At 41.7% G+C, this 25,748-nt stretch overlaps 1 protein-coding gene across 1 annotated transcript in view; it reads right to left on the bottom strand.

Annotated features, from left to right (window-relative positions):
- Nucleotides 1-18,992, bottom strand: part of LOC129324599 (A-kinase anchor protein 12-like) — an 83,196-nt gene extending 64,204 nt beyond the window's left edge. Inside the window, exon 1 of the mRNA XM_054971933.1 lies at nucleotides 18,699-18,992. Within this exon, the coding sequence (XP_054827908.1) occupies nucleotides 18,699-18,836 (138 nt within the window). The 5' untranslated portion in view covers nucleotides 18,837-18,992. The remainder of the gene's footprint in view (nucleotides 1-18,698) is intronic.
- Between the last annotated feature and the right edge of the window lie 6,756 nt (nucleotides 18,993-25,748).

The following is a 25,748-nucleotide window of genomic DNA, read 5'->3' as shown; positions in this document are numbered from 1 at the left end:
CATCTCCCTGAGCTCTGGGGGTTTTCCCAGAGCATTAAAGGAAGCGGCAGTGCAGCCCCTCCTGAAAAAATCATATTTGGACCCCACCGACCCGTCACTTACCGCCCAGTGTCGAACCTCCTGTTCCTGGGCAAGGTGATTGAGCGGGTGGTGGCAGTACAACTGCAGGAATTCCTGAATGATGCTGTAGTCTTGGACCCATTCCAGTCCAACTTCCGTCCTGGCCATGGGACGGAGACGGCCTTGGTCGCCCTCACAGATGACCTTCGCAGGCATCTGGATCGAGGCAGTTCGACGCTGCTTGTGTTACTCGATCTCACAGCAGCGTTTGACATGGTCGACTATGACTTGTTGGCCAGCCGCCTCGTCAATGTGGGGATTAGGGGGACAGCCTTACAGTGGCTGGTCTCTTTTCTCCAGGGTCGGGGACAGAGGGTGGTGCTCGGGGAAGATCTATCGCCCCCTCACCCTTTGGTGTGCGGGGTTCCGCAAGGGGCAATACTCTCCCTGATGTTATTTAACATCTACATGCGCCCCCTCGCCCAGTTGGTGTGGAGATTTAGGCTGGGCTGTCATCAATATGCAGATGACACCCAGCTTTTTCTGTTGATGGATGGCCAGCCAGACACGGTCCCAGACAATCTGGCCAGAGCTCTGGAGGCTGTGACGGCAATTTTGCCAGTGGTGAAGAGTCTGGGCGTGCTCCTGGATGCCTCCCTGTCGATGGTGGCCCAGGTCACGGCGATTGCCAAGTCTGCATTTTTTCATCTCTGTCAGATCAGGCAACTTTCCCCTTGTATGATTGCAGGCATACAATCAATGAGAAGCTTGTGTCCAATGGCCACCAGCCAACTCCTTGATGTTAGGGTTGATTCCTATGAGTTGTGTGCCACTTTTTAAATGATTCAGAATTTTATTCTCAGGATGGGAAAAGCAATATAAAACAACTCCCCTTAGTGTATCTCTTCCCTCTGCTAAAATTAATGGAGATAGATCGCCCAAACTAGCAAAGCTTCAACATGTGCATCTTCCATATAATCAGGACAGAGTATGTTCTTCATGCTGGCAGGTTTATCACAAACCACCTTTATTATTTTTAGAAATATTATTTCTTTAATTATATGTATCATCATTTTCATCACTACATAAACCCTCATGTATTTCTAGTAGTCAAGATGGCAGGAAAACAAATCTTGGAAAAAGAGGCTCAAATTAGCATGTTTGGCTATTGGAAACATGCTACAGGTGCACATACTCCCTTCTGCCCTCATGCATGCTTACTAGCAAATAGAGGCCACCCCGGGTATAATCGTAGGACCAGTAGAGACAATGGTCCCCTGTGGGCAGCCAATCAAAGGAATGTGAACAATATCTATATAATAAAATGTTTATAAATTTTAAAGTGCAGAAGTGCTCAATGGCAAATTACATACACTCATATTCCTGAATAGCATAACAATAAATATTACTTCTAAGATTAGTAACAGTTATAAATATGTTGGCAATAAATATTAAATACTGATATAACAGCACACTATACTCAGTATATGCATAGCAATATCATCAGTCCAACATATACATGCAGTCCAATGGGACAGAAGAGATTTTAAATGTGCTTATGGTCTTTTGGAATACAAAATGATGTGGACAATATGTATGTGATGCCGTTCCTGAGGTATGGTATAAATCCTGTCAATCTTACTTCTCTCAGTGCACCATGGAACAAACAACCAAAAAGGTCACACCATGACTGCTTGCTGCGTGCTGGCAGGTAAGTAAGTGAATGGTGTCTTTCAGGCACACAGGTGCATGCTTATTCTGTCCTCCACATTCTGATTTGTAGTAACCAGTTGAATCTAAATGTCCTGAGTGAAATCCGTATGTACAAAAACAAAATTACCCTGGGCTCATTCTATTGTATAGGCTTGATTCTGAAGGGAGGTGGGTGGGATGGAGATTTTGAAGGCTTTCATTTTTTTAAAAGCAGTTTTTATGGTCTGCTTCTAGCCTGACAGCCTCCTCATGTCAGTGGTTTGTGAGGTGCAGGTAGGGACATCCATCACATTGTGAAAGAGTATGGACAAACTCTTGGCCAATTTAATTCTATAGTAAGAAGGCAATTTGTTCAGCACAAAGGCCACACTGGCAGCATACTAAGAGCTGGAATGCTATAGCACATAATAAACACAGAACACATTTGTAATAAATACACTGAGGATTACAGCCATCTTGGACATTTATGGTATTGCAGCTGTTTATTACGGCTTTTGTTTAGTAAAACCTAAGAAAGCAACTAAATGGCTACAGCCTTGGAGACTGAATTCTTTGAAGAAAAGTATTTTAACGGATTTTACACACACACACACACACACACAAAATCCCAGCTGTATTGTAGTTAATCCTTCTATTAGTATAAAGCTGCTTAAACCAAACACCACTCAACCCAGAGAGATGGGGTGTCCTACTGAGTCCCAAGGCAATATGAGCATCTGTGTCACCTGTTAAAGAGTCTAATCCTAAAGCATTTTTCCTCATCAGATAAAAATTCAAAGAATTTCCAATGAAGAGATTTTACTGTAGCATTACATGGAAGCTTATATGCTACACTGTAAATTATATGTGGCACGACATTTAAAAGTTACTGTAAATTGTAAAGATTTATTTAAGAATACAATTACAACGTTTAGCTTTTCGGAGAAATGGAATAATCTGTCAGAGCATAATTTTAAAGCTAACAAACAGCGCAACGAACCAATCTTACGTAAAGTCAACCCTACGAGCTGCTATGTTGAAGCAGCAGTTCATAGGATTATGCATATATATATGCATAATATATATATATTATGCATATATATGCATAATATATATATATAATATATATATATATATATATATATATATATATATATATATATATATATATATATATATATATATATATATATATATCACAGTGCTGCTGTAAATTGGCAGTTTCTCCTTCCAATAAGATTCCTACAAGGTACAGGATTTGACCTCAGCTAATGTGCCAGCACAGAAGTAGCTCCTGGCATTATTAGGGCAATGGGCAGTGTGTGAGTGAGAGAGATGATGATGATGATCTTGCTGGCAGCCAGCTAGATAGCAACAGTTGAGTTCCATCTGGTTACACTGGTCTTCCTCTCCTTAGAGGCTTGGTGGGGGCAGAGGTGCAAGCTGAAGAGGTGCAAGCTGAAGCTCTTCACCCTTTTCCCACTTTTTCCCACTCTTCGCCCTTTTCCCCTTTTCCCACTTAGCCTGCGGTTTGTTTTAGGCAGCTTCTTCTATCAGGCCAGTGGGATCTGTTTTTGTTGTTTTATCATATTTCACCATCATTTGTGAAATACTTTGGATTAGGGTTGCCAACTGCAATGATTTCAAGAAATGGGTGCATGTGTCTTTAAATGTTTGGTGAGATAGGTGAAGAGTGAGAGTGAGAGAGACAAACTCCTGTTAGCAGTACTGCTGAAATGTCCCAAGAAATAGGAGGAGCCATAAATAAAAACTCTGAGGAGTTTAAAAGAGAAATTATGACAGATTGCGAGTTAAAAGACATAAGAGAGAAAGCCAGGCAGAATGAAATGAACACAGAAAGAGACATTTTTGCTTGGGAAAATGAGTTGTTACAGAAAAGGGTTACTAACCTAAAGCTAATTTGTGAAAAAATAGATAGGTCAGAGCAAGAAAACTCTTATCTGGATATAGGAAACAGAATGCCAAAAAAGACTCTAACTAGCCAGAGAAACCTCAGATTTCAACTAGAGTCCTTAGAGAAACAGAATACACAAATTGATGAAGAGAATGTAGAACTCAGAACAGTTGAATCTGTGAAGAGTATGAACCTCATGGTGGCTCAGTTACAATTTGAAAACAAGGAACTGGAAAGTGAGAACCTACAGCTTCAGAAAAGTCTAAGGCGTAGGAAAACATCTTTTAAGAAGGCTGAACATTTAGAAGTCAGTTACCAAGTTTTGGATACAGAAAACCAAAGGCTGCAAAAAGCCCTAGAAAACACCAACAAAAAGATTCAGCATTTAAAAAAGTTGATTTATTTTGCCGTAGTTACCCTTTTAATTGTCTTTCTACTAATGCACAGGAACTATCAGTCAGTTAGAAATAGACTTTATGTAAGAAGAGAGAAACAACTTGATAGTACAGTTGCTGAACTGGCTGAAGACAAATGTTAAGTACTAGAAAAGTTCAGCATGTGCAAAAAACAGAATAAAGAGTTAGGAAACTCCTTGAAGGATGCTAGCCTTTTAAATGAGTCACCCAGTGCATCAAACATGAAGAGAGCATGTAAAGAACTGAGCTCAAACCCTGTTCGCAAGAACAGGGGAACAACCAGAACAACCAGAACAATAGAGGAACAACCAGAACAACCAGAACAATAGAGGAACAACCAGAAGAAGCAAACAACGACCTAGTAGAGAAGGCCAAAGCCGAGATGACCTCAGCCCAGCAGTGGAACATCCCAGAGAGGAAGATGACACCCCAGTAGAGGAGGAACGCAAGTTAAAGAAACCCAGTACTTTAAAACAAAAACCACAAAAGAGTGAGAAATGGACTTAACAGGAACTGCAGAGACAATAAACTATTCCCTAAGCCAGAGAAAGCTGCACACCACTCTTCTGGAAAAATGATGTGTTCCGCTTAAAGGAGAAGGGGGGGATTTGTAATGATTTCAAGAAATGGGTGCATCTGTCTTTAAATGTTTGGTGAGACAGGTGAAGAGTGGGGGTGAAAGAGAGAGATGAGTGAGTGATATGATTGGTTGATGACAGAGAGTGGGCGGAGTGAAGGCAGTTTTGAGTTACTGAGGGAGAGGAAAAGATTCAGCTAGGGCAAGAGAGGCGAGCTGTGTGCAGCCTGAGTGTGTTCATGTATTTGTGAGGGAAAGGCAACCTGAGTGGAAGCCTGAACTGAGTGTGTCTGTGAGACTATATATTCATTCTATTTGAAGCAGGCAAACTGTGTATGCGCCTGAGAGAGAAAGAATTGAGAGTGAAAAGAAAACAGGCTAGCTGTGCGCTGTCTGAGGAGTTCTGTGTGAGAGAAATATAGAGCCTAGAGAAAGAGGCTAACTGTGTGTGAAGCCTTACAAGAGATCTGTGTGAATGAGTTTGGATGAAGCAACTAGAAGAACTAAGAACTACTTTTATGTAACCAATAAGCTTCTTAAAAAATAAACTTTTATTTTGTTTTGTTATATCCCAGAGTAGCAGTCATTGTTATCTCCCATTCCTATCCTCAGGGCCACATAGAACCACGAAGGAGCCTGACTCATAAACACGTTACCAAAAGGAAAACTTAAATAAAATATATTGGAATTTAATATTCCTGGTGGCAGCTAACTACCCAGAGAGTGTGAAGGGAAAGATTAAAGCAAAATCCACCCTAAAGAAAGTGAAGATCATAACACCAACTCTACACCGTAGTCCTTTGTTGTTGTTTTAACCTCTAGGTGGTAGCTAGAGATTTCCTGGAATTGCAACTGATCTCCAAGTTACATAGATCAGTTCCCCTGGAGAAAACGGCCGCTTTGGAGTATGGTTGAAGTGACATTATACCCCTCTGAGGTCCCCAACTGTCAGCCCCACTCCTTAGTCCTCTGTCAGGCCAAAACAGATGTTACAATGTTTCCTCAATCGTCTTTCATTGGACTGAAAAATACAATCTCCATGCCATCATCAGAATATGGATTACAGTACTTTGATGTTTCAGCCATTGCTTTAATTAAAAATGCACAACAGGAATAGGCTGTCCAAGCAGGCTAGGGCAAGAGAGGGGAAGGAAAGATAGACTAGAGATCAACAAACATGCAATACTTGGTTAACACTTGGAATAGAAGAAGGGGAGAAATTAACCCATATTTGAGACAAAGCCTCTAGTTTGCAAATCACAATTTGCAGAGGACTAGCATTACACAATGACAAGCACTATCTTCAGATATAGACTTTCAGTGCCAACCCCAAGTTTTTACCAAGAAAAGAGTCGTGAAATGAGCAGAGGGCCTCTGCTCCTATACCCCCAAAAAACATATATGTAGAGGCACACACAAACATAGGTGCAGAGGCTCTCCATGCAGCAGGTCCAACCACCTCCAAGCACAACTGCCACCATTTTCACATCTGCCACCATGACTACATTGATCCTAGTGGTAGCAGCAGCAACACAAAACAAGCCTTTCCTTCTCTCTTCTCCCTTCCATTCTCTCCAGCTAGCCTCAGCTTTATCTTACTAACCAAGCTTGACAGGACAAAGGCTGAAGAGGAAGGATGCACCCAGAGAGCCAAAAGGATTAGCAAAGCAGTACTTTGGCTGAGAAGGGGGGAAAAGTGAGAGGGCAAGTGGCTAATAAATAGCAGCCACTTGGTGGTTCCTACAGCCTCTTGTCAACAGTGGACCCCTTGCTGACTTGGAGAGCTACCTAACTACATGATGGCAGCTAGATTCAACACAATGGTTTGCTCTCAATAAAGTTTACTCCCAAATGTAATGCTAAGAAACTGCAGTACTCTTTATCCAACTATATAAAAGGCTAACCGTGTTCCAGACAACTCACTTCCTACCCTGGTGCACCACTAGAGGCCACTGCCATGGAGGGAAGCCAAGAAGAGGCAGCCCATCCCTCCAAGAGGCCGCAGCAGGACGCCCAGGTGAGGATCAGACATGGAGCACGTAGCAATGCCTATCCCCCACCTTCACCCAGCTGGGATCAGGAGTGGAGCAGGTGGCAATGACCACCCCCTGCCTTCACTCAGCTGGGATCAGGAGTGGAGTACATGGCAATGCCTGCCCCTGCCTTCACCCAATTGGGATCAGGAGTGAAGCAGGTGGAAATGCCCGCTCCCGCCTTCCCTCCGCTGGGATCAGAAGTGGAACAGTTGACAATGCCTGCCCGATGCCTTCATCCAGCTAGTATCAGGTGTGGAGCAGAGGACGATGCCCACACCCTGCATTCACCCAGCTGGGATCAGGAGCAGAGCAGGTGGCAATGCCCACCCCCCCCATCATCACCCAGCTAGGATCAGGAGCGGAGCAGGTGGCAATGCCCACCCCCCACCTTCACCCAACTGGGATCAGGAGCAGATCAGGTGGCAATGCCCACCCTCCTTTATGCAGCCAGGATCAGGCGTGAAGCAGGTGGCAATGCCCACCCACCCTTCAACCCATCAGAATCAGGCGCAGAGCAGGCAGCAGTGCCCACCCACCCCCTTCACCCGGATGGAATCAGACACAGAGCAGGAGACAATGTCCGCCCCCATTACCCAGCCGGGAACAGGAGTGGAGCAGGTGGCAATGCCCACCCACCCCCTTCACCCAGCTGGGATCAGTAGCAGAGCGGGTGGCAATGCCCACCCCCCCTTCACCCGGCCAGAATCAGGCCTGGCATATCTGGGAGGCTGGCTTTTTCTCCCTCCCTCCCTTCCTCCCTTGTTTGCAGGGGCAAGGCCAGAATGCACTGGGCTGTGGATCCATTTTGCCTCCCAGTCCACCACTGGAGGAACATCCAACCAACTACATCATCATTATATTGCAGAAGATTTGTTCTTTCCCCCTTCTTGTTAAGGTACCTATATAACTTGGGCATGGCCAAGGGAAGCAGCAAGGGAGTGACAGGAACACTGTGGGCATGGCCAAGGGCATGAGCCTTGGATGTGAGCCAAAAGGCAAGAGTCAAATAACTCTTAGTGCTTTGGCTCATAGCCCATGCCTTCAGATGAGCCATTAAATGAGTTCAGACCAGCCCAAGATTAGTTTGTTTTCTTGTTTATTATTTTTGTATAAAATATTATTTGCTGTTATAAGACAATTTGGGGCTCTTGAGGGAGTTAAGCAGGATATAAATAAAGAAAAACAATTTACATTGTAGCTCTAAGACATTATTACCCACTTAAACAACAAAGAAAGGGAGAGAAGAATGTTTAGGTCGAAGCAAAACATCCATATTCTAAATATTCCGTTAACTTCATAGTCCATTTCCAGGTTTTATGGGAGTACATTTTAATAATATTTGTATTTTTTACTAAATAAAAATCAAGATACAGAAACTGATTCATAATATAGATTAATTAACATAGGGCTCGCTAAATTCTACTTACATCCTAATTACCTGCCTGATAAGATTCTGTTATCCAAAGACAGCTTGAGTTTGAATAAATGCAGTAAGCCTATCTATCAACTGATGCAGTTGAAAAGATATAATCTGAATAGCTGATAAAAGCATTGAAACTCTTTAATTATCTAATAGCCAACACACAGAATACAGCTTATAGAGATCAGGATATGTCATGATAGGGACACAGGCTTTTTTTTATATTAAGCTGGCCTGTGATTTTCATATCCAGCCCTAAGGAAGCCAAGGAGGACAGGTCAGTAAATAAACACCATTTGTCCTAACTGACATCGTGGGAGGAATGGTATTCTAGCCATTTGGTACTTTCATAAAAACCAGAGGCTTGAGAGATGAGAACAAGGAGAATATGACAAGGGGCCCCCACTAGCCATGGCGTTTGGGCAAGACTGGTTTTAAGGGAGGGAACTCCTCCCTCTCCCTTGGGAAAAGAGAATATAAAAAGGCTCTGCAGCCTTTTGTGTGTGTGATTCACGGGCTCCCCTTCACCTTCCCAAGCACTGGACACCCATCCCAGCAAAGGACGCCTTGGGTACTGCTTGGGAACCCAGAACGAACAGTTGGATCTTACTTTTTTGGTTTTCTTTTCTTTCTCTTATTAGCAGTACCTTTCTGCACTGCTCATTCCATATATATTCCTTGTGATCTTTGTATTTTTATAATCTTCTTTAGTACAATAAAGTTCTTTCTTTGGTTGAGACAAACTGTGTCATGCTTCACCCACAATCCTTCAATTCAGCTACTTGCTAGAACTCTGCACATACTCAGAGGCTCCCCAGCTTCCCCAACAGCTGGTGAAGGATCAAGTCTGTTTTCAGTTGGGTGGTGGCAGCTCTACTGGAGGAATGATTGGACTGGGAGGGAGTCAGGAGTCCCCTCTTCCAAATCATAACAGGATATATGTTCATTTTCAAACATGAAAAAGATTAAGTAAAACAAAACTGTTTTGTAGGATTTGATTCTAGTGGCACATTAGAAACGAACAAGATTTTTAGAGTATAAGCTTTTGAGAGTTCCCTTGTTCAGATACCTTCCTTAATCATGATGTCTGAATTATCTGGAGCTCTGATGCTTGAAACCTTATACCCTGAAAATCTTGCTAGTCTCTAAGGTGCCACTGGATTAAAATCTTACTGTTCTTCTGCAGACCAACACGGATACCTACTTAAAACTTTTTGTTACATTCATTTGGGACCCAAAAATCAAGGGGAACTGCAAGAGATGAATGAAAGCCTTGCCCTAGACCCTTCTTCCTCCTCCTCTTTCTGCACTATCTGCCTATCCTTACTATGCAACAAGCTGGGTCAGCTGTTCCTGCCACTCTTTGGGGCATCATGGGAGATTAGGAAAGCTGGGGGGGGGACAGCCAGTTGGTCAGTCATATCTCCCCCTCACACCTCAGTACACTAAAGAGTATATTCCCCTGGGTACAGCATCTTGGACATCTCAGAAAAACCATCTGAGGTACTGAAGTAGAAGGAGAGAGATTACCCTATCTATTCATTGGATGGATGGCTTCCTTGGAGTCTGACCGCAGTATCACAAGCAACAGAAGTCTCAGACTACAGCACAGTAAGAGCAAGAGGAATTGTGGGTGGGGGGAAAGGAGGGCAGGAAGAAGGAAAAGGAGGGGAAAGCAGATAGCAAGAAGCCTTGTTCCTGATGAGAATGAATAGAAATGAAATTGTATCAATTCATGTATGAATGAAATGAAAATAAATGACATTTTAAAATGGAAAACTATATAGATCTCTCGAGCTATACAACTGTGGCTTCAAAGAGATTTTAAAAATCCATTTAAAGAGCAATACTGCCAGTTTACATTTTATATTCCACATCCACAAAAGTACTGTTGATATATTTCATGTTCATAAAAGCACTGTTGACTTAGATGTGCATTCATGTCAGCAAACACAATGTGTGATGTATGCAATTACAGTTAATAGTCACTGGCATCATTGACACACCTTTTTTCTAGCAGCTGTTATCACAAAAATGGCTCTTGAGCATAGCCTTGAATACCTAAATCACACATTTGTGTTTGCCCACATTTGTGTTTGCGTATGTCCACGTTTGTGTTTGTATAAGGAAGGATGAGACTAGTTATGTGTATAAGAACTACATACGTATGAACTGTCCTACAGTCTCCACATATCCACGTAGAAATACTTCCTTTTCAGCAGCTCAATACCACTTCTGGTTAAAATCTTCAGATGTATACATATATTAGAACGGAAACTGACTCAAAACCCATTGTGTGAGCACTTGTGGATTAGGTTATTTTATATCTGTGAATAATGGTCATTATGCTTAGAATCAAAGCTGCAAATTTACTGCAACCTCCCCATCTCAATAAAGAGGAAGAGCGCCCCATAAATTTCTACCAATATGCTCTCTAGTAAAAGAAAGACTTTAACTTTTATACGCATAAGCAGTTTTTCCACTAACACAGTGATTCTCGTAGTGTGCTTCGATCCACCTTGGGTAGATTAGGACCCCTGAAGGGAGCACAATCATCATCTGTGGTAAGATTTCCCTCTTCATTTGGGTAAGTAAGGTGGTCAAACAGTTCCTAGGAGAGAAAGAATTCTGAGGCATGTGAATCCTTCCTTCTCCTATCTGTCAAAATATGAATGTTCCCTTCTCCGCACTAGATTTGGGGAATAAATGAGCTCCCATTATCCCATCACATCGCATTTTAATTTGGGAAGAACATTTCTACCTTTGGTCTAATAATGTTTCCTTACTTATTTCAATAAAGGTTGACGATGCCCTTTCCCCCCTCTTTTAATGCTGAATTATTGTACTCCATCTTGATTGTGAGAAAGGTGGAGTGTAAACAAAGTAAATAGATTATGCAAATAGAGAATACCCAAATCCATGGATCCTCAAGTGAAGTAGCCAGCTGCATGTGTTAAAGGTGGTTACAGTAGCTAGTTTATACTATAGCCTCTTTTAAAAAGAAACAAGTAGAACTTAGAAAAAGGAGGAAAAAAACAGACTCCAGCAATTTCTCTGTGTAGTTATCTATAGTTAGTATATTTTCAAGAAATAAAACAGTTGATGCTTACTACCTTTACTGCAATTTTCTAGGGTTAGAATGTAACACAGGCAACTGCAAATGAGAATCCACACTCAGTCACTTATGAAACAGATTCTTTGCATTAGAGCCCAAGTTCAAAAATCCAGGAAATTCTGAATTAAAGAGAATGTCAATGCAGTTGAACATCTGGTTAATCTGAGGGGCTAAAAGAGATTAGTAAATGACTGAAGTGAAGGGGAAAGAGCATTGTTACAGTGAACTGTCCTGAGCCGTAAATCCCAGTTTATGACACTAATTTATTATTCAGTATATTCATTTCTGAACTTGAGTTGCAAAATGTTGGAAGCCAAAAACAATAAAAAGTTTCTTCTTACTGGCCCCAGTAAGGATCTCATCTAGCTCTCAAGATCCATAGAACAAGCTCTGAATTCCCAAAGAGGCTTCAAAACTGTTTCTCAAACAGCAGTTTCCCACATGACTGGAAATGGGAAGGCTTCAAAGAACATGGATATTAATTTTCCTCAAAATCTGTGTGGGTGAATGAGCAAAAACAAGGAAAACCCTACAGCACTGTATCAGCATGAGAAAAGGGCTCAGGGAGAGGGGCAGGAGCCCTTACTCTGCTTGTGGTGGCATTCCAAGCCTGTTTGGGCTCTTCTTAATTTTTAAGTCATTCCACACAGCTGCTGAGTGGCTGTGGGAAACCCAGTCTCAACTCTTTGAACATCTGAACATGTAGTTTGGACCGCCGATTTGTTCTATGAAAGAAACTGATGGATGTTTGACAACACAAGCATGAACCCACACACATTCAAAGAGTTCAGAAACTTGCATCAGTTAAAGCAAATCCATTATTTTCTGGACTCCATGAAGCTCCATCTGGAACACTGGGTATATGTGCATTGTCTTAATAAAATTATTTTAGTACTTTTAAATTTTATAAATATACCAACCAGTACAGTTGCATGTGCTAAGTTAAATGTAATTCATGCTCTGACAGTAAGAAAGTTTTGGTGTGATAGGAAAAGTATCGCACAAATTGAATTCCTTTTCTTTTCTTTTTTTTTTTAATTTATTTTTTTAAACCAAACAAACAAACAAAAACAATGTACAACAAATTGAATTCCTTACACAAAATGTCACCCCTTCTACAATGACAAGCCTGTTTTTAAACTCAGAGATGTTTGCAATATGGCATAGGTCAGCGATGGCGAACCTATGGCACGCATGCCACAACTGGCATGCAGAGCCCTCTCTGTGGGCACGTGAGCCAAGTCACCGGATCGCTAGGTCCAGGGCTCATTTGGAGGGGGAACACCTGCAATGGCGTTCCAGTAGCTCTGAGCAGAGATCACACGGGTTTTGGCCCTGCCCACATGATTCCTTTTCCTCAAGGCTGCCTCCCTGCTGCCCATCTCTTTAGCAGCAGGAAGTGGAGGCAGCAGCCAGGCTGCTGGGGCTGGCTTTCTAAAAAAGAGTAAGCTGCTTTGATTTAACTTGCTTTACTTTCAGTCGTGGCTCTTGAGAGACAGAGGGAGAGTGCTTGCAAGCAGGGCTGCTGATCTAAAGAAGGGCAAACTGCTTTGATTTAACTTGCTTTACTTTCATTCGTGGCTCCTGAGTGAGTGAGAGAGAGAGAGAGGTTAATTAGTTGGGACAACTGTGTGAGTTGTTTTTTCTTAACTAAAACCTCAGTATTCAGGTTTAACTGCAGTGTTGGCACTTTGAAATAAATAAGTTGGTTTTGTGTTGCAGTTTGGGCACTCGGGCTCAAAAAGGTTCGCCATCACTGGCATAGGTTCTGTCTGAAGAAAAAGCCTCAAAAGCCCCAAGCTCTTAAACAGTAATTGGATTCTCCCATTGCTATTAGTATCCCCAAAACTGCTATTCTGTATTCATCAGATTAGTATCTTGACTTTCCTCAGAAGAGCTCAGGTCAGTGTACATGATTCAAATGACCTCCATTTGTCCTCACAGCAACCCTGCAAAATAAGTTGAGAGTGTGTGATTAGCCCAAAGTCAACCACTAAACTTCAAGGCTGATGGGAAATTGAACCTAGGTCTCCCTAGTCCTCAACTGACATTCTAACCACTATACCAGTATTCAGCATACTATTATCTTGCCCTAATGTATCAGTAACACACTATATTGGAACTATTTGTTTTGGAAGATTAAATATGCAAACTATGACAAGGATAAAGCTGAAGGTAAGCGCCAGATTGTTTCCTTCCATTTTGTTCTTCACTTGAATGAGCAAAAATAGGATACTAAAAGCTTGAGTACTTACATTAGCATTAATTATTAACTGTGTTATTATACTCCTAATTTGGAAAACAACATAACAAGATATACTTTTATTCTCTGGATGAATTATGTTAGTGAAGCTTGGTCTATATAGTGATGGAAAGGATTCCAAAACATCCATCAGAACCGGAATACTACTCATCCCCAAAGATTAAATGTTTTTATATTCGTTTTTTAGACTGCCTTCCCTCAAAGGACCTCAGGCCACCACAAGTGTTTTCCTTGTCATAATACTGTAAAGTGGGCTAGGCCCAAGGTCAACCAGCAATCTTCATGTCAGAGAAAAGGTCTGAACTATGTTCTTCCTGGTCTTACAGTGCAATCCTAAGCAGAGTTACTCTAGTTCAAACCCACTGATATCAATGGGTTTAGACTGGAGTAACTCTATTTAGGATTGCACTGTTAGTCTGGCATCCTAATTGTGACACCCCACAGGCTCTCACTTGGTAACTCTGTACTTAAAATCAAAATAAATTCTGAAGAACTCTGATTCATGGTGTATTCATACCATCAGATATAGCAGAATTTACTGAAAGGTCTACTGTCGTAAGTGAATGCTACAGTGAATTCCTGCTACAGTTTAAAGCAATACAGGAAACAGGTCACTATGGGATATGTTCAAATAATGTGCCAGGAAAGGCAGCAGGGGATGCATGCTCCCCTCTAAATTAACTCAGAGACTCCAGCTGATACAGAACACTGCAAGTCAGCTATTATCGACTTAGGAGGAGCATGAATATTACTCCCATTCTGCAGTCACTCAGTTGGCTACCTATCAGTTACCAGGCTCAATTAAAGGTACTGGCTATCACATAAAAAGCTCTTCACAGTCTTGGTCTGGCATATCTATAGCACAGCTTCCCTCCCTATGTTCCATCTTGGCCGCTTCACTTATCTGAACAGAGCCTTCAGCAGGTGCCACCTTGCATATGGGCAAAATCAACAGCTGCTCATACACATGCATTCTCTGTGGTGGCCCCTACTTTATGGAATGGCCCACCTGAAGGCTCCCACTCTCCTGGCTTTCTGCAAACTATGCAAAACTGAATTATTCAAGAGGGCTTTTTAACTCAGACAGCCGTAAAATAAGGAAGCTGTCTCAAAGATATGCATCAGTAAAAGGATAGGGAGTGATTACAGACTTCACTACTATTGCTTAAGTATGATCCTACTGGGGAGATCCTTTGTTGTTTAATATGTTAATCTTAGAATTACTTGTGCTCTATTTCAGCATTTCTTCAACTCTCTATTGGTTTTATGTAAATTTGCATGTATATATTCTATTACTTGTGTATTGAAAAGTCTTTAACTGTACTGACTCACACTGTGAAATTCACCTTCAGTCTCAGTGAGAAAGGGGGAGCAAAAATAACATATATAAATAAATAGATCACACCACTGACAACGCTCCTCAGTCGCTATAGCTTGAGAATAAGTATACATACACAGTTAAAATGGCACGTGCTCTCAATTTTTAATAGGAACAAGCAGCCTATGACTTAGCAGTTCGGGTCATTTTAAGACAGAGCCCTAAAATGAAACTACAGTAAGATTGTGAAATATAGGAACAGCGGGTTTGACTGCTGTGCTGTATTTCTATGCAACTGACATGCCAAGTATTACTTTGTTTGGATTGGTCTAAAAAGCAGTTTCCAGAATTTTGAAGGAAGGATTTTCTGTGTTTCTCAATACAAAATGTGTAATCTATCATATGAACAGATGTATTAGCTGACTTTTCAATAAACAATTTTGCCCTACAATAATTAGCTAAAGTATTGATGAAGGCTGGCTGCAATTTAATGAAAAGATCTAATTTCCTCATTTTGAAAGTAAAAAAGTACATGGAACTCAAATTTTAGAAACGTAATTGTTGTGCAAGGATAATACAAATATTATTATTCTGTGTTGAAACCCAAAAGTTAGATCAAATCAATGAACCAGAGAGCAGTTTTGTAAGAAAAGACTACAAAAAGGGAATGGGTAAACTTTTCCTAATGGTATCAGAAGCCCAGAAACAGCTGAGCTGCATCTGCTGTTAGCTTTATGCAAACGATTGCAGCATATCATGAATTGGATCCAACAAGAGGGGAACCCATGACTTAAGGAGAAGGAGAATAATCCTCCATTGGATGAAGACTGTATGGGATGGACAGAAAGCATCTTCCTCCAGTGGAAAATTTCTCATTTAGCAGAAGAGAACCATTGCCCTCAACCTGATACATACTTCTGGGGGGGGGGGGGTTGGCTATTCCATTTTTTTAGGATACAGACTCACAATCATCTACTAGTACAATCAAACTTAAACAAAATTAACAACAATACAACAACCTACAAATATTATACTTACTATAGCAATACGCATTTTTGAGTAATATGTATTCTCACCATTATTACAATTGGGGATACAGAACAAGGAGTAATAGATATTCCAACATAATTTACATGGATAATAGGGATGTGGTCTTATGTATGCAGTGCTGGATTACTACCACTCTGTATGCTGAATCTTTTTTCTATTTCTGTTCCTTGTTCTACACTGCTACATTATATTCAGCATATGGAATGAGCATATGCCTTAATATGATAGGCCAATGTACAAGTTAAATTCCATTGTGATTTGCCAGTATATCCACATCCCAATCTCATGACAATTAAGCTTTCCTTGTTGTATAAACACATCCCACTTATACTATTCCCATATATGCTGTTGTGTTATTGCAAGAGCACATCTGGTCATGGAATGCCTTCCCAAGTACTTGCTACTACCTCTCCTTCTCTACCATTCCCTCTTTGCATGGGTACATGTGTATGTGTGAATTTAAAGCAGATTTGAAATATTTCATTTCTCTTTCCCAACATTCCACTTCTCTCTCTCATGGCCAAGAAATGGCATCCAGAGCAGAGTAGGGCTACTCAAACAGGGGCTAGGCTGCTTGTCAGTTACAGTTTCCAGATACTGGGGGGAGGCTGTTACCTAGAATGGGTCCCCAGAGGCAGCTGACAAGCCACTGCTGAAAACAGGATGTTAAAGAAGATGGGCTTTTGGTATCATCTAGAAGGGTTCTTATGCCCTTAGGAACAAGATTTAGGTGGGAGAGAGATTTGGATACAGGACAGCCTCTTTCCTCCCAACATCTGTCTGAAGGTTGTCCTAATAATTCTTACACTTCAGGACCTGTAGGCTGTATCCTTTTTAGAGGAAGATGAAGTAAGGCCAGGTTTGGAAAAGGAAACCTGACCCTGCCTCTTGTTATGCATGAGGCAGTGGCATCAGTAAGGGAAGAATAGTGGGCTGGAGAAATGACATTTTCCCCATCAAGCTGGGCAGTCTTTTACTTAGTAGTTAACAATTGTTGGTGCCTAAACATTGAATTAAATGTAGTATATAGAATTTCATTACTGGTTAGTTAAAATGTTCTTTGGCATAACTACTTTACAGTGTGGAATGAAAGGCATTAGTAAGAACATTTTTAGATGATGGTAGCATTACAGAATGAAATAGTCTTTTCTTTGTCTTTAGCCTGATAACTGGATTCATGTGGCAACAAATTCTAAAAACCTTTCCTGGAAGTTAGCATTTGCTTGGATTCGAAACATAGTAATAATTTATACTTTTTCACATGGTTTAAGAGATGCTGGTTTGACCTTCTCAGCAGGATTTTTTTTTCCTTTCTCAAGCTTGAATCCAACATTATTTTATCATCCTGGTCAGATACTTCTGATACATTTCAAGATTTCTGCTGCTACATTCGTTTAGCTGAATAATCTCTCAACAATGAACTATTTTGCAATTGTAAATTTTCTTTTCAGAAACAGAACATTAGAAGATTTTCCCCCTAGTTACTAAATGCTTTGTTCCATTTTGTTTTAAAATAAACCACTACCATATACTGTACTGAAAGACAATAACTATGTAAAATTCTAGCTGCAAGTTAAAATCTGAAACACAAGGTCACAAAAACAGTCCCAAACAGTTCACAAACACCCACACATTAGATATGAGGGTCCTCCAAACATAAAACTTTAAAGATTCCTTCTGTACTTTAAAACACTTCAAATATGAGCAAAACTAATAGACAATAACATTCCTTGTACTTAGCACACCAATATAAAAAGTGAACACTAGCAAAATAAATCATTCTCCTCACCAAATATGAAGTATGGAAAAATGCAAAAAGTAACTCAAGAACACATTTAAATGGAACCTCTTTGCTTCTCCAGTACGAAGATTCATGTAGTGCATTTATGTAGTCATCACATTGTGTTGATTTTGCTTCTTTCTTATGCTAACATTTGTAGTTCTAGAAACATCAGGTATATGAAAGTCCTTCTCACTGCAAAAATGCACATATTTGCAGCACTGAAGAATACCCAACTGATTGTTTATTCTGCACAAGAGATGTACTTTAGAACAGCTTGATACGCGGGGGAGGGGGGTAGTTTTAAGACACTTGTCGATGCAAGAAAACAAGGTACTGACACAGCCATTCATTTTCCCGTTGGCGTGTTGGTTTGTTTTCCTTTTGCACTGGCGCACTTCTTACTTCCATCCTCTAAGGAAGAAACGAAGCTGTATTGCAGCAGCTCTGGGTACCACCAAGCACTGACGGACTGCGGGACTGCAGTAAAGAAGATCCCTACCATCCCGCCATAGGGCGCGGTCTTTTCACACCGCTATTCACACAAAAGGAAAAACCGGGAGGGTCCTGGGTAGGTGGTCTTAACTCCGCCCCCGCCGCTACCTTGGGCTCATTAGACAGAACTCAGCAAGACGCAAAGCGGCGCCCGCCATAGGGCGCGCCTGAAAGCTCCAAGGAAGGGGAGGGGGTAACAAGGCGCCGGGAGCAGAGCCGGGGGGTGGCCGGCCCGGGGGCTTAGGGCGGCACTTGGGTGCCCCTCACTTGTCCTTTGCCCGCGTCAGGGCTTTTCTGACAAAGGGAAGAGGAGAGTTTATTACTGCGGAAGGGCCGGTTGCGCAGTCCTCTGACTGCCTCAGGGGAGGCGAGCCCGGCGCGGGCCACGCCCCACCCCGCAAACTTGGCCCCTGGGCTGCAGGCGGGTGGGCGGCGAAGGGGAGGCAGTTGCCCACGCGCAGGTGTTTGGGCGCGACCAGAAAGTTTGCGCGGGCTGAGCCGGGAGGTGGGGCGGCTGGGCCAAGAGCCTCCCGAGCCCGCTGCCCCTTTCGAGGCTCTTACCTTGGCGGCGTCCTCCAGCTGCTCCTGCTCAGCCAGAGCCGCTGTCGGCGTCTCTGCCTCGGGGCTGCTGGGCTGGGACTCTCCTGCTGCAGTGGCCCCGTCCTGCGAGCTCCGCTCTGCAGAGCTTCCCGCGCCCATAGCTCCTTTCGGGTGTGTGGCGGCTGCTTTGCGTCTCCGTCTCCTTCACCTCGCCTGTCCAGCCTCCAGACTTCCCAGCCAGGAACGAGAGAAAGATTTTCGCAGTAATTAAGATGTCCAGGCAGCTGCGTCCTCCTCCTCAGCCGTTCAGGAAGCGCTCGGGCTGCGACTGAAGGAACCCAGCAGCTTTCTGCAAACTCCTTTCAAAAGGGAGGGGGGAAACCCAGCCTCCTCCCGTGGCCCCCTGCCCGCCTCTCTCTGTTGCTCCATCACATGAGCTGCGCCTCGGACACGCCTTGCAGCATCAAACTGCAAGGCGTGGGAGGAGGGGGGGCATCCAGCCACCTCTGAACAAGGTGGCTCTGAGCTGTCCTTTCCCCTCCCCAGATCCGGCTCTTTTGACATCTTTAGCTGCTCACAATTGGGAGGAAGATAGAGATCGCCCCCTCAGCTGGCCAGATTAATGGGTCTTAATTCCATTACTGAGAGAGCAGAGAAAAAATGTCTCTGCGGAGTGCCCATGACCTTCAAGCTTTCAGCTAAACAAGCTTTCCCCTTCTTGGCTTTGACCAGAGAGATGCCTAGATCAGGCATTTTGATACTAGAAAACTCAGGCTTGCTTGCCAACTCCAGTGCTGAGTGCAAATCACTAGAAACTGAAATTTGTTGGTGTGCTATTTTCCCCAAAACATCCCAGAAAATTAAAGCAGTAATATAATGGATGCCCTTAGTCTTTTACATTGCATATCTCCCAAAGTTTCATAGCAAAAATAGAGACGCCGTGTATACTAATTACACCCCTATTTTCTACAAGGCTCAGTTCTTGAGCATCCCATCTCATTCACACATGATTACACATTGCTGAAAGCTCTCTTCAGTTTTCCCTTTCATTTATCTTGCAGTATTCTGTCTTGCATTGGCGTCTGACGTGCATAATATGCCTATATAGAGTTTTGGCAAAAGCTGCACACATATATTGTGTTCATTTATGCACTGGAATACAAGATAAACAACGGCCAAGATACAAAATCAAGGAATTGTAGAAATGCTGAAACTCTTAAGAACTTTTCTGCATGTATGCACAAGACATTTTTTTAAAGGACACAGTCCCAGAGTCTCTCAAAAATGGGGACAAATTAGGATGTTGTTTATCAGGGATAAGATACCAGAAAACAGGAACAGTTCTGGTAAATGGGGATAGCTGGAGTGCATGACATTGGAGATCAGTAACGGGATAACTGTTTTAGCAATCACACTGGCCATAAGTCTGACTATGGATATTTCTAAATTGTGTTCTAAATTTATTTCCATAAGTCTAGTAGCCATGCACATCTGGCACAATCCCCAGGTAGACCCAGATTTGTAATTGGATCTAACATAGGTGTGGTAATGTTTGAAGGGTGGTATCATATGGCAGATCACACAAATTACCCATGCTAGCATCCATATTTAATCCAAGACACTGACATGGTTAATAACAATGTGATCCTGGCAAACATGACTGAATCTGTCCTTCAAATGTTATGGACACAATGCGATTCTACACCACAGTTGCAACAATAACATCTGATAACATGAATCTAGCCATAATTTGCACAGACAGGGAGAATCCTGCAGTCAGAACACATGGTACTGCCTGCAGAGAGAAAGGATGCACCTATCTGCTATGATGTGGTATCATTTCTTCTAGTGATACCACAGAAGCATTTCCTAGACTGTGCTGTGCTGCTATTGTTCTTTGCAGACCACACTATTCCTTCATTAAATATATGAAATATATCTGCCACTCATATTCACAATATTACCTTTCTGAAAACATAACTCACATCTCTCATTATCTGAAAATGTTTGAAAGTGATACGTTCTGATCCATGTAAATGAGTTTACTTCATGTGCAAAACCCATTATCAACTCAAGGGATACAAAAACCTGATTCAGCAGTCTTCTGGACCCAGAAGGTGGGGAGATACAGGCAGAAATTGGCAACCAGATGTGGGCCTAAAAGCAGAGCAGAACCAGCCCCTTCTTCATAAGCTATGTCCATTATAGTGCAGATCTTCAAAAATGGACTGTCCCATGCTTTGAAGATATGTCTATGAGCATGAGAGAAAGGACTACATCTTGGGAGTAACCAAAAAGATTTACAATAGCCAAGGAATACTTTTGTGGGAAACACAGAACCTCTTAGATTATAAACATAACAAAGGTCTAATGGGCAGTTTTCAAAAATACCAGAAACAATATCCCTCTCCAGTACATGATATTCAGCGATAAATTGCCTCTGTTATTTAGTTAATAGCCATTACATATCGCAGATTGCATATTTTGTTTGAATCTATTTGAATCTGCATTTGAAAATTTTAATTATCTGGTTTATTCTGAAATGTATATTTAAACCAACATTGTAACCCTCCTTGAGTCCTTTCAAGGAGAAAGTGGGCTAAAATATCTTAAATAAATAAGATATATACAGCATTGGGTCTGCTAGTATTAGCCACCTTCTAAGATGCAAAATTTGGTATAGGGCAATGAGTTCATACAGCCACAGAAACGCTCTTAACATGAACCATTAAAATAAAATTTTGAAGTATGGGAAGTCTCTCTAGAGAATGCCAAAAATGCAGCTGCAAGAATACAGTTTATATTGATAGCTCTTTTTTTCTTCAGAAGATAATAATAAATTGCCAATGCCATAACTGTTCTTCAATAAAATTTAAAACTACTTTGTTCACATTGAGTTATTTTATTAAAAAGTCCTCTATGGCTGTTGCCCAACATTTATTTGCAGTATCAGTTTAAGATGCATTTAATAAATAAACATTCACATTCTATCTCTTTTTGATAGTCTAAGGATGCCTGACCAGAACCTGCATTAATGCTGTCCATGACTAGTACCCCTGGATGGTACACATCCAATCTGCATGAAAAAATTCACTGAGTGCAGTGAGCCCTGGGTATGTATAATGTGGGTATGCATCCCCATCAGCTGATTGCTGACATTCTCTTGCTAGATTTGGCCAAGTGTATAGCCTCACGAATCTATAGCCTCAAGAGGAGATACTACAGAATGGAAAACTTAATATTTAGTTTCACTGGACTCTTTTAGGAACAATTTTAAGTTAAAATGGTTTCTTTTTTCTTTATAGAAAAGGTTGAAATACCTGTCTATCAGTTTTTTAACAAAGTCAAATCAGTTCAACAAAGATTGTATGTAGCCTATTACATGATGAAATATACCATGGTTGCTGGGTCCTCAGCATCCTGAGATTCATAGAGTAGGTCATGGTAATGATATCATGAGATGGGACCTGGGCCTTGGTGATGTCGCACTGAATAGTAGTACTACCAGTAATACTTCCATACACCAGTAGGAATTGTATAACATGGAATCTGTGAATTTATATAGTAATAATTTTGTGACTTAGAAGAAGTGGGCTACTTGTTGTGATGCTTCTGCCCAGCACCACAGAGGGATAATTTCATTTCCCACTCAAGCAAATGGTCCTCAAGCGAGGGACAGAGATGCAGCCTTGCTTAGAGGCTGGGACAGAAGTTGTTCTTTTGGGTGTGGGAGATCCACCTGTCTCACAGTTCAACTCCCCATTTAGTGGGATGCCACCACCTCCTGATTCTTAACCCCCTTTTCTCTTGGTTGCTGCCAGGAGGTATAGTGACCTAGGAGTGCATTTTTGTAGCATAAGCATGTGGCTAGGCCATGTGCAGGAATCAAGGCATTGTGCCTTAACTAAGAGAGTTGGTGTGGCATAGTGGTAGACTAGGATCCAGGAGGCCCAGGTTTGAATCCCCACTCTGCATGTAAACTGACTGAGTAACCTTGGGCCAGTCACACACTCTCAGCCTAACCTACCCACAGAGTTGTTACAAGGATAAAACGGAGGAATGATGTGAGGCACACTTGGGCCCCCACTGGGGAGAAAGGGAGGGCACACAAAAAAGTAAATGTTATTACTTCAATACACAACTCTAGAGTAAATACAGTTCCAGGACTAGGATACAGACTAAGGAAAAGAAAAGGAATACAGGAAGGTTGCTAATATTCTTGAGATTTACAGATCATGTGACTGTTATCTTCACTTCCCCCTGGGACATTCAAATGGGTGTATAGGTAAGTGGATACCGTCCCTTTGCATAGTCTCACACACAGGCTCACACACCCAGAAGAGACAGCTCCTTTTCAAGTCCCCTCCTGCATGTGCCAAAAAGACCTTAGCCTCAGGTTCTGGAACAAAAAGCTGCTGGACTCTACTTAACGAATAAGGAGGTGCTAACATATCAAAGAGAAGCCATGTTTTCACTCCTGGCTGTAAAATCAAGCCTATGCAGTTTGAGAAGACTTTTCCCAGCCTGAGTGTCTCTTCAGAGCTGATCAATCATCACAATTGTCATGCCCTATATGCCCTATCTACCATTTGTCCATGTCACCTGCCATGCAAAACAATTTTTTTTAAAAAAAACTTGAAATTAACTATGAACTAAATGTAAAATGCCTCCTATCTCAAGTGTATATGTTGTAGCTAGAGGCTTGGATTCTTTGGCATCATTTCCTTCATGCTTCTCTTCAGCTATTTCGGTAGCTTGCTGCTAGACCTTCCCTGTGTGCAACATCAATGTTTTTCAAGGAGCCCGTATGCATGTGGAAGGACTAGGGGGTGTCCAGTAGGGAATGGCTCTGCAGCACCTGCAAAGAAGTGTGAGGGGAACAATGTCAAGTATCCAAACTACTATATGCAGGTGTGTAGGCTAGCTGATGGCCCTGAGATTTCAGTTTGTTACTCTGGCAGTGGATGGAGTGGCCACAGGCATAGATGTATTTAAAGGGGGTTTAGACAGATTCAGAGAAGGACAGGTTTATCAGTGGCTATTAGCCATAGTGACCTCCATAGTCAGAGGCAGTAACTTTCTGAATTACCAGCGCCTGGAGGCAACATCAGGGGAAGGCCTCGGCCTCTATGCCTTATTGTTGGCCTTCCAGAGTAACTGTTCAGCCACTGTGTGAGATATGATGCTGGACTAAATGGACCACTAGTTTGATCCAGCAGGGCTCTTCTTATGATACCAGTGGTTCTTGCTTCCTTGAAAGTAAAAATGTATGTGTTAAAGCAAAATAAGAAGCTGTTATAAGTTACTTATTTTAAAATTCTGACAAAATCTTTGTTTTCCTCCATTGAACCTCAGAAGGCTTTTGCACAATGCCATCAGTTCTCCCAATAGCTAGTTAGTAAAGTTCTGTTTGATAAAGTGTTAGCCAAAAAGATGGAAGAAGGAAAACTAAGTGAACAAAGCAAGATCTCAACCCCTCAGGCAGCATCAAGATAAATATAGACTTCTTTTCATGCACAATGGCTTCGTTAGTACTGTTTCCAAGACCAGGTTAAGTTACAGTGGTGAATACAATAAAACAAGGAACATGGGATTACATATCCTGATACTGCATTAATTCAACTTCCTTTCCCATGGTGCAGTGGGTGGTTCATCACAGCAAGCGTCCCATGTATTTATAAGGTATTATGAAGTACCATGGGAAAGGAAGCAAATATGAAGCAAATATACTGGATAAACAAAATAATGGACAACTCTCAATTTAAAAAAATAGCACTTAAGTATACTGGGTGTCTGAACTAAATCACTAATTAGTGCTTCACTTCCAGTTTTGACTGCAGGAAATTAATCCTTCATTAAAGAGAAAATCACTTCCCAGTGAAAGTCTGTATCAAGTTTCATCAGTCAATCTGCTTCGTGTCAAGGGCAATAGAAGACTGGCTAGCTGGAAAAGAATCTGTTTCAAGCAGCAAGTTGGAATCAACCCATCTCCTGCAACTTTACTTGTGAGTAAGCAATTTGCTGTAGGAAGTAGCATAACAATAGTTCAACAAACCCTTAGTTCAGCAATAGTTCAACACTTACAGTTAACCATTTTTACAGTTTTAAGGATATTTTGGTTATCCAGATCATTGTACTAAGACCAGAGTCATAGGGTTAAGAAGAGTCCTACTTCCTGTATTACTATTTTTCTGAGATCAGACCAGGCAACCACAACTTGCACCACCTTTCTTAGTATCACTTAAGAAAAAAAAATCTGTATCCTCCAAGATACATACTAGCTTTACAGATTTATTTATTTAGCAAGTTTATAGCTCACATTTCTCACTGAGATTCAAGGCAGATTGCACATCTTTGCCTAAAAATACCACCCAACGCATAATGTCATGTATGTCTCAAAAGCTGGAATCAAGGCAGTAGAAAATTAAAGTCTTGATGCTAATACCTGAATTCTAAACAGACTTCCAAATAAATGTGTTCAGAAATCACAATAAATGTTTTCAGTTCAATATAACATGAACATCTAGCTGCATTTCAATACTCACCAAATCTTGACTATCACTAAGGGAAGATGTACGCTCCTCTGCCTTGTTTAGATTCTGTACCTTTGCTGTGTCCTTAACTGCTGTTTTCCAACTGTCACATGCAGCTGTAGAATGTTAGCAAAATCTGCATGACCTCACTGTAGTCATGAGGCCTACACATGCTGCAATAATTCAGAAGTACATAATCTTCTCCTCTCACCTAATTTTAAAAAGTTGGAAGGATATGGTTTACATGCAACACCCCCACTTTTACGCACCGGTTTGGAGGACATAGCCTTAAATAATGCATTCAATTTAATTGGACAAAAGAGCTGATGGTTACCTTTCTTGCTGTAACATAGCTGACAGATGACTTCCTTGGGTGATGTTCCCTCCTATCTGTGGGGGAGAGAGGGATCCAAATATCCAATGTGATTCAGTCTTCTGCATCTAATGGGGTTTCTATAGGGAAGGGAAGAGTACAGCCCAAACCTTTGTCCCGATATTATTTATTTATACCCCACGTTTCTCCCCAAGCATTGTTCTG

The sequence above is a fragment of the Eublepharis macularius genome, chromosome 1 (genome assembly GCF_028583425.1).
Source record: "Eublepharis macularius isolate TG4126 chromosome 1, MPM_Emac_v1.0, whole genome shotgun sequence".
NCBI lineage: Eukaryota > Metazoa > Chordata > Lepidosauria > Squamata > Eublepharidae > Eublepharis > Eublepharis macularius.
Note: the sequence above shows the minus strand (reverse complement) of the source record. Positions and strands in the feature narration are given on the sequence as shown.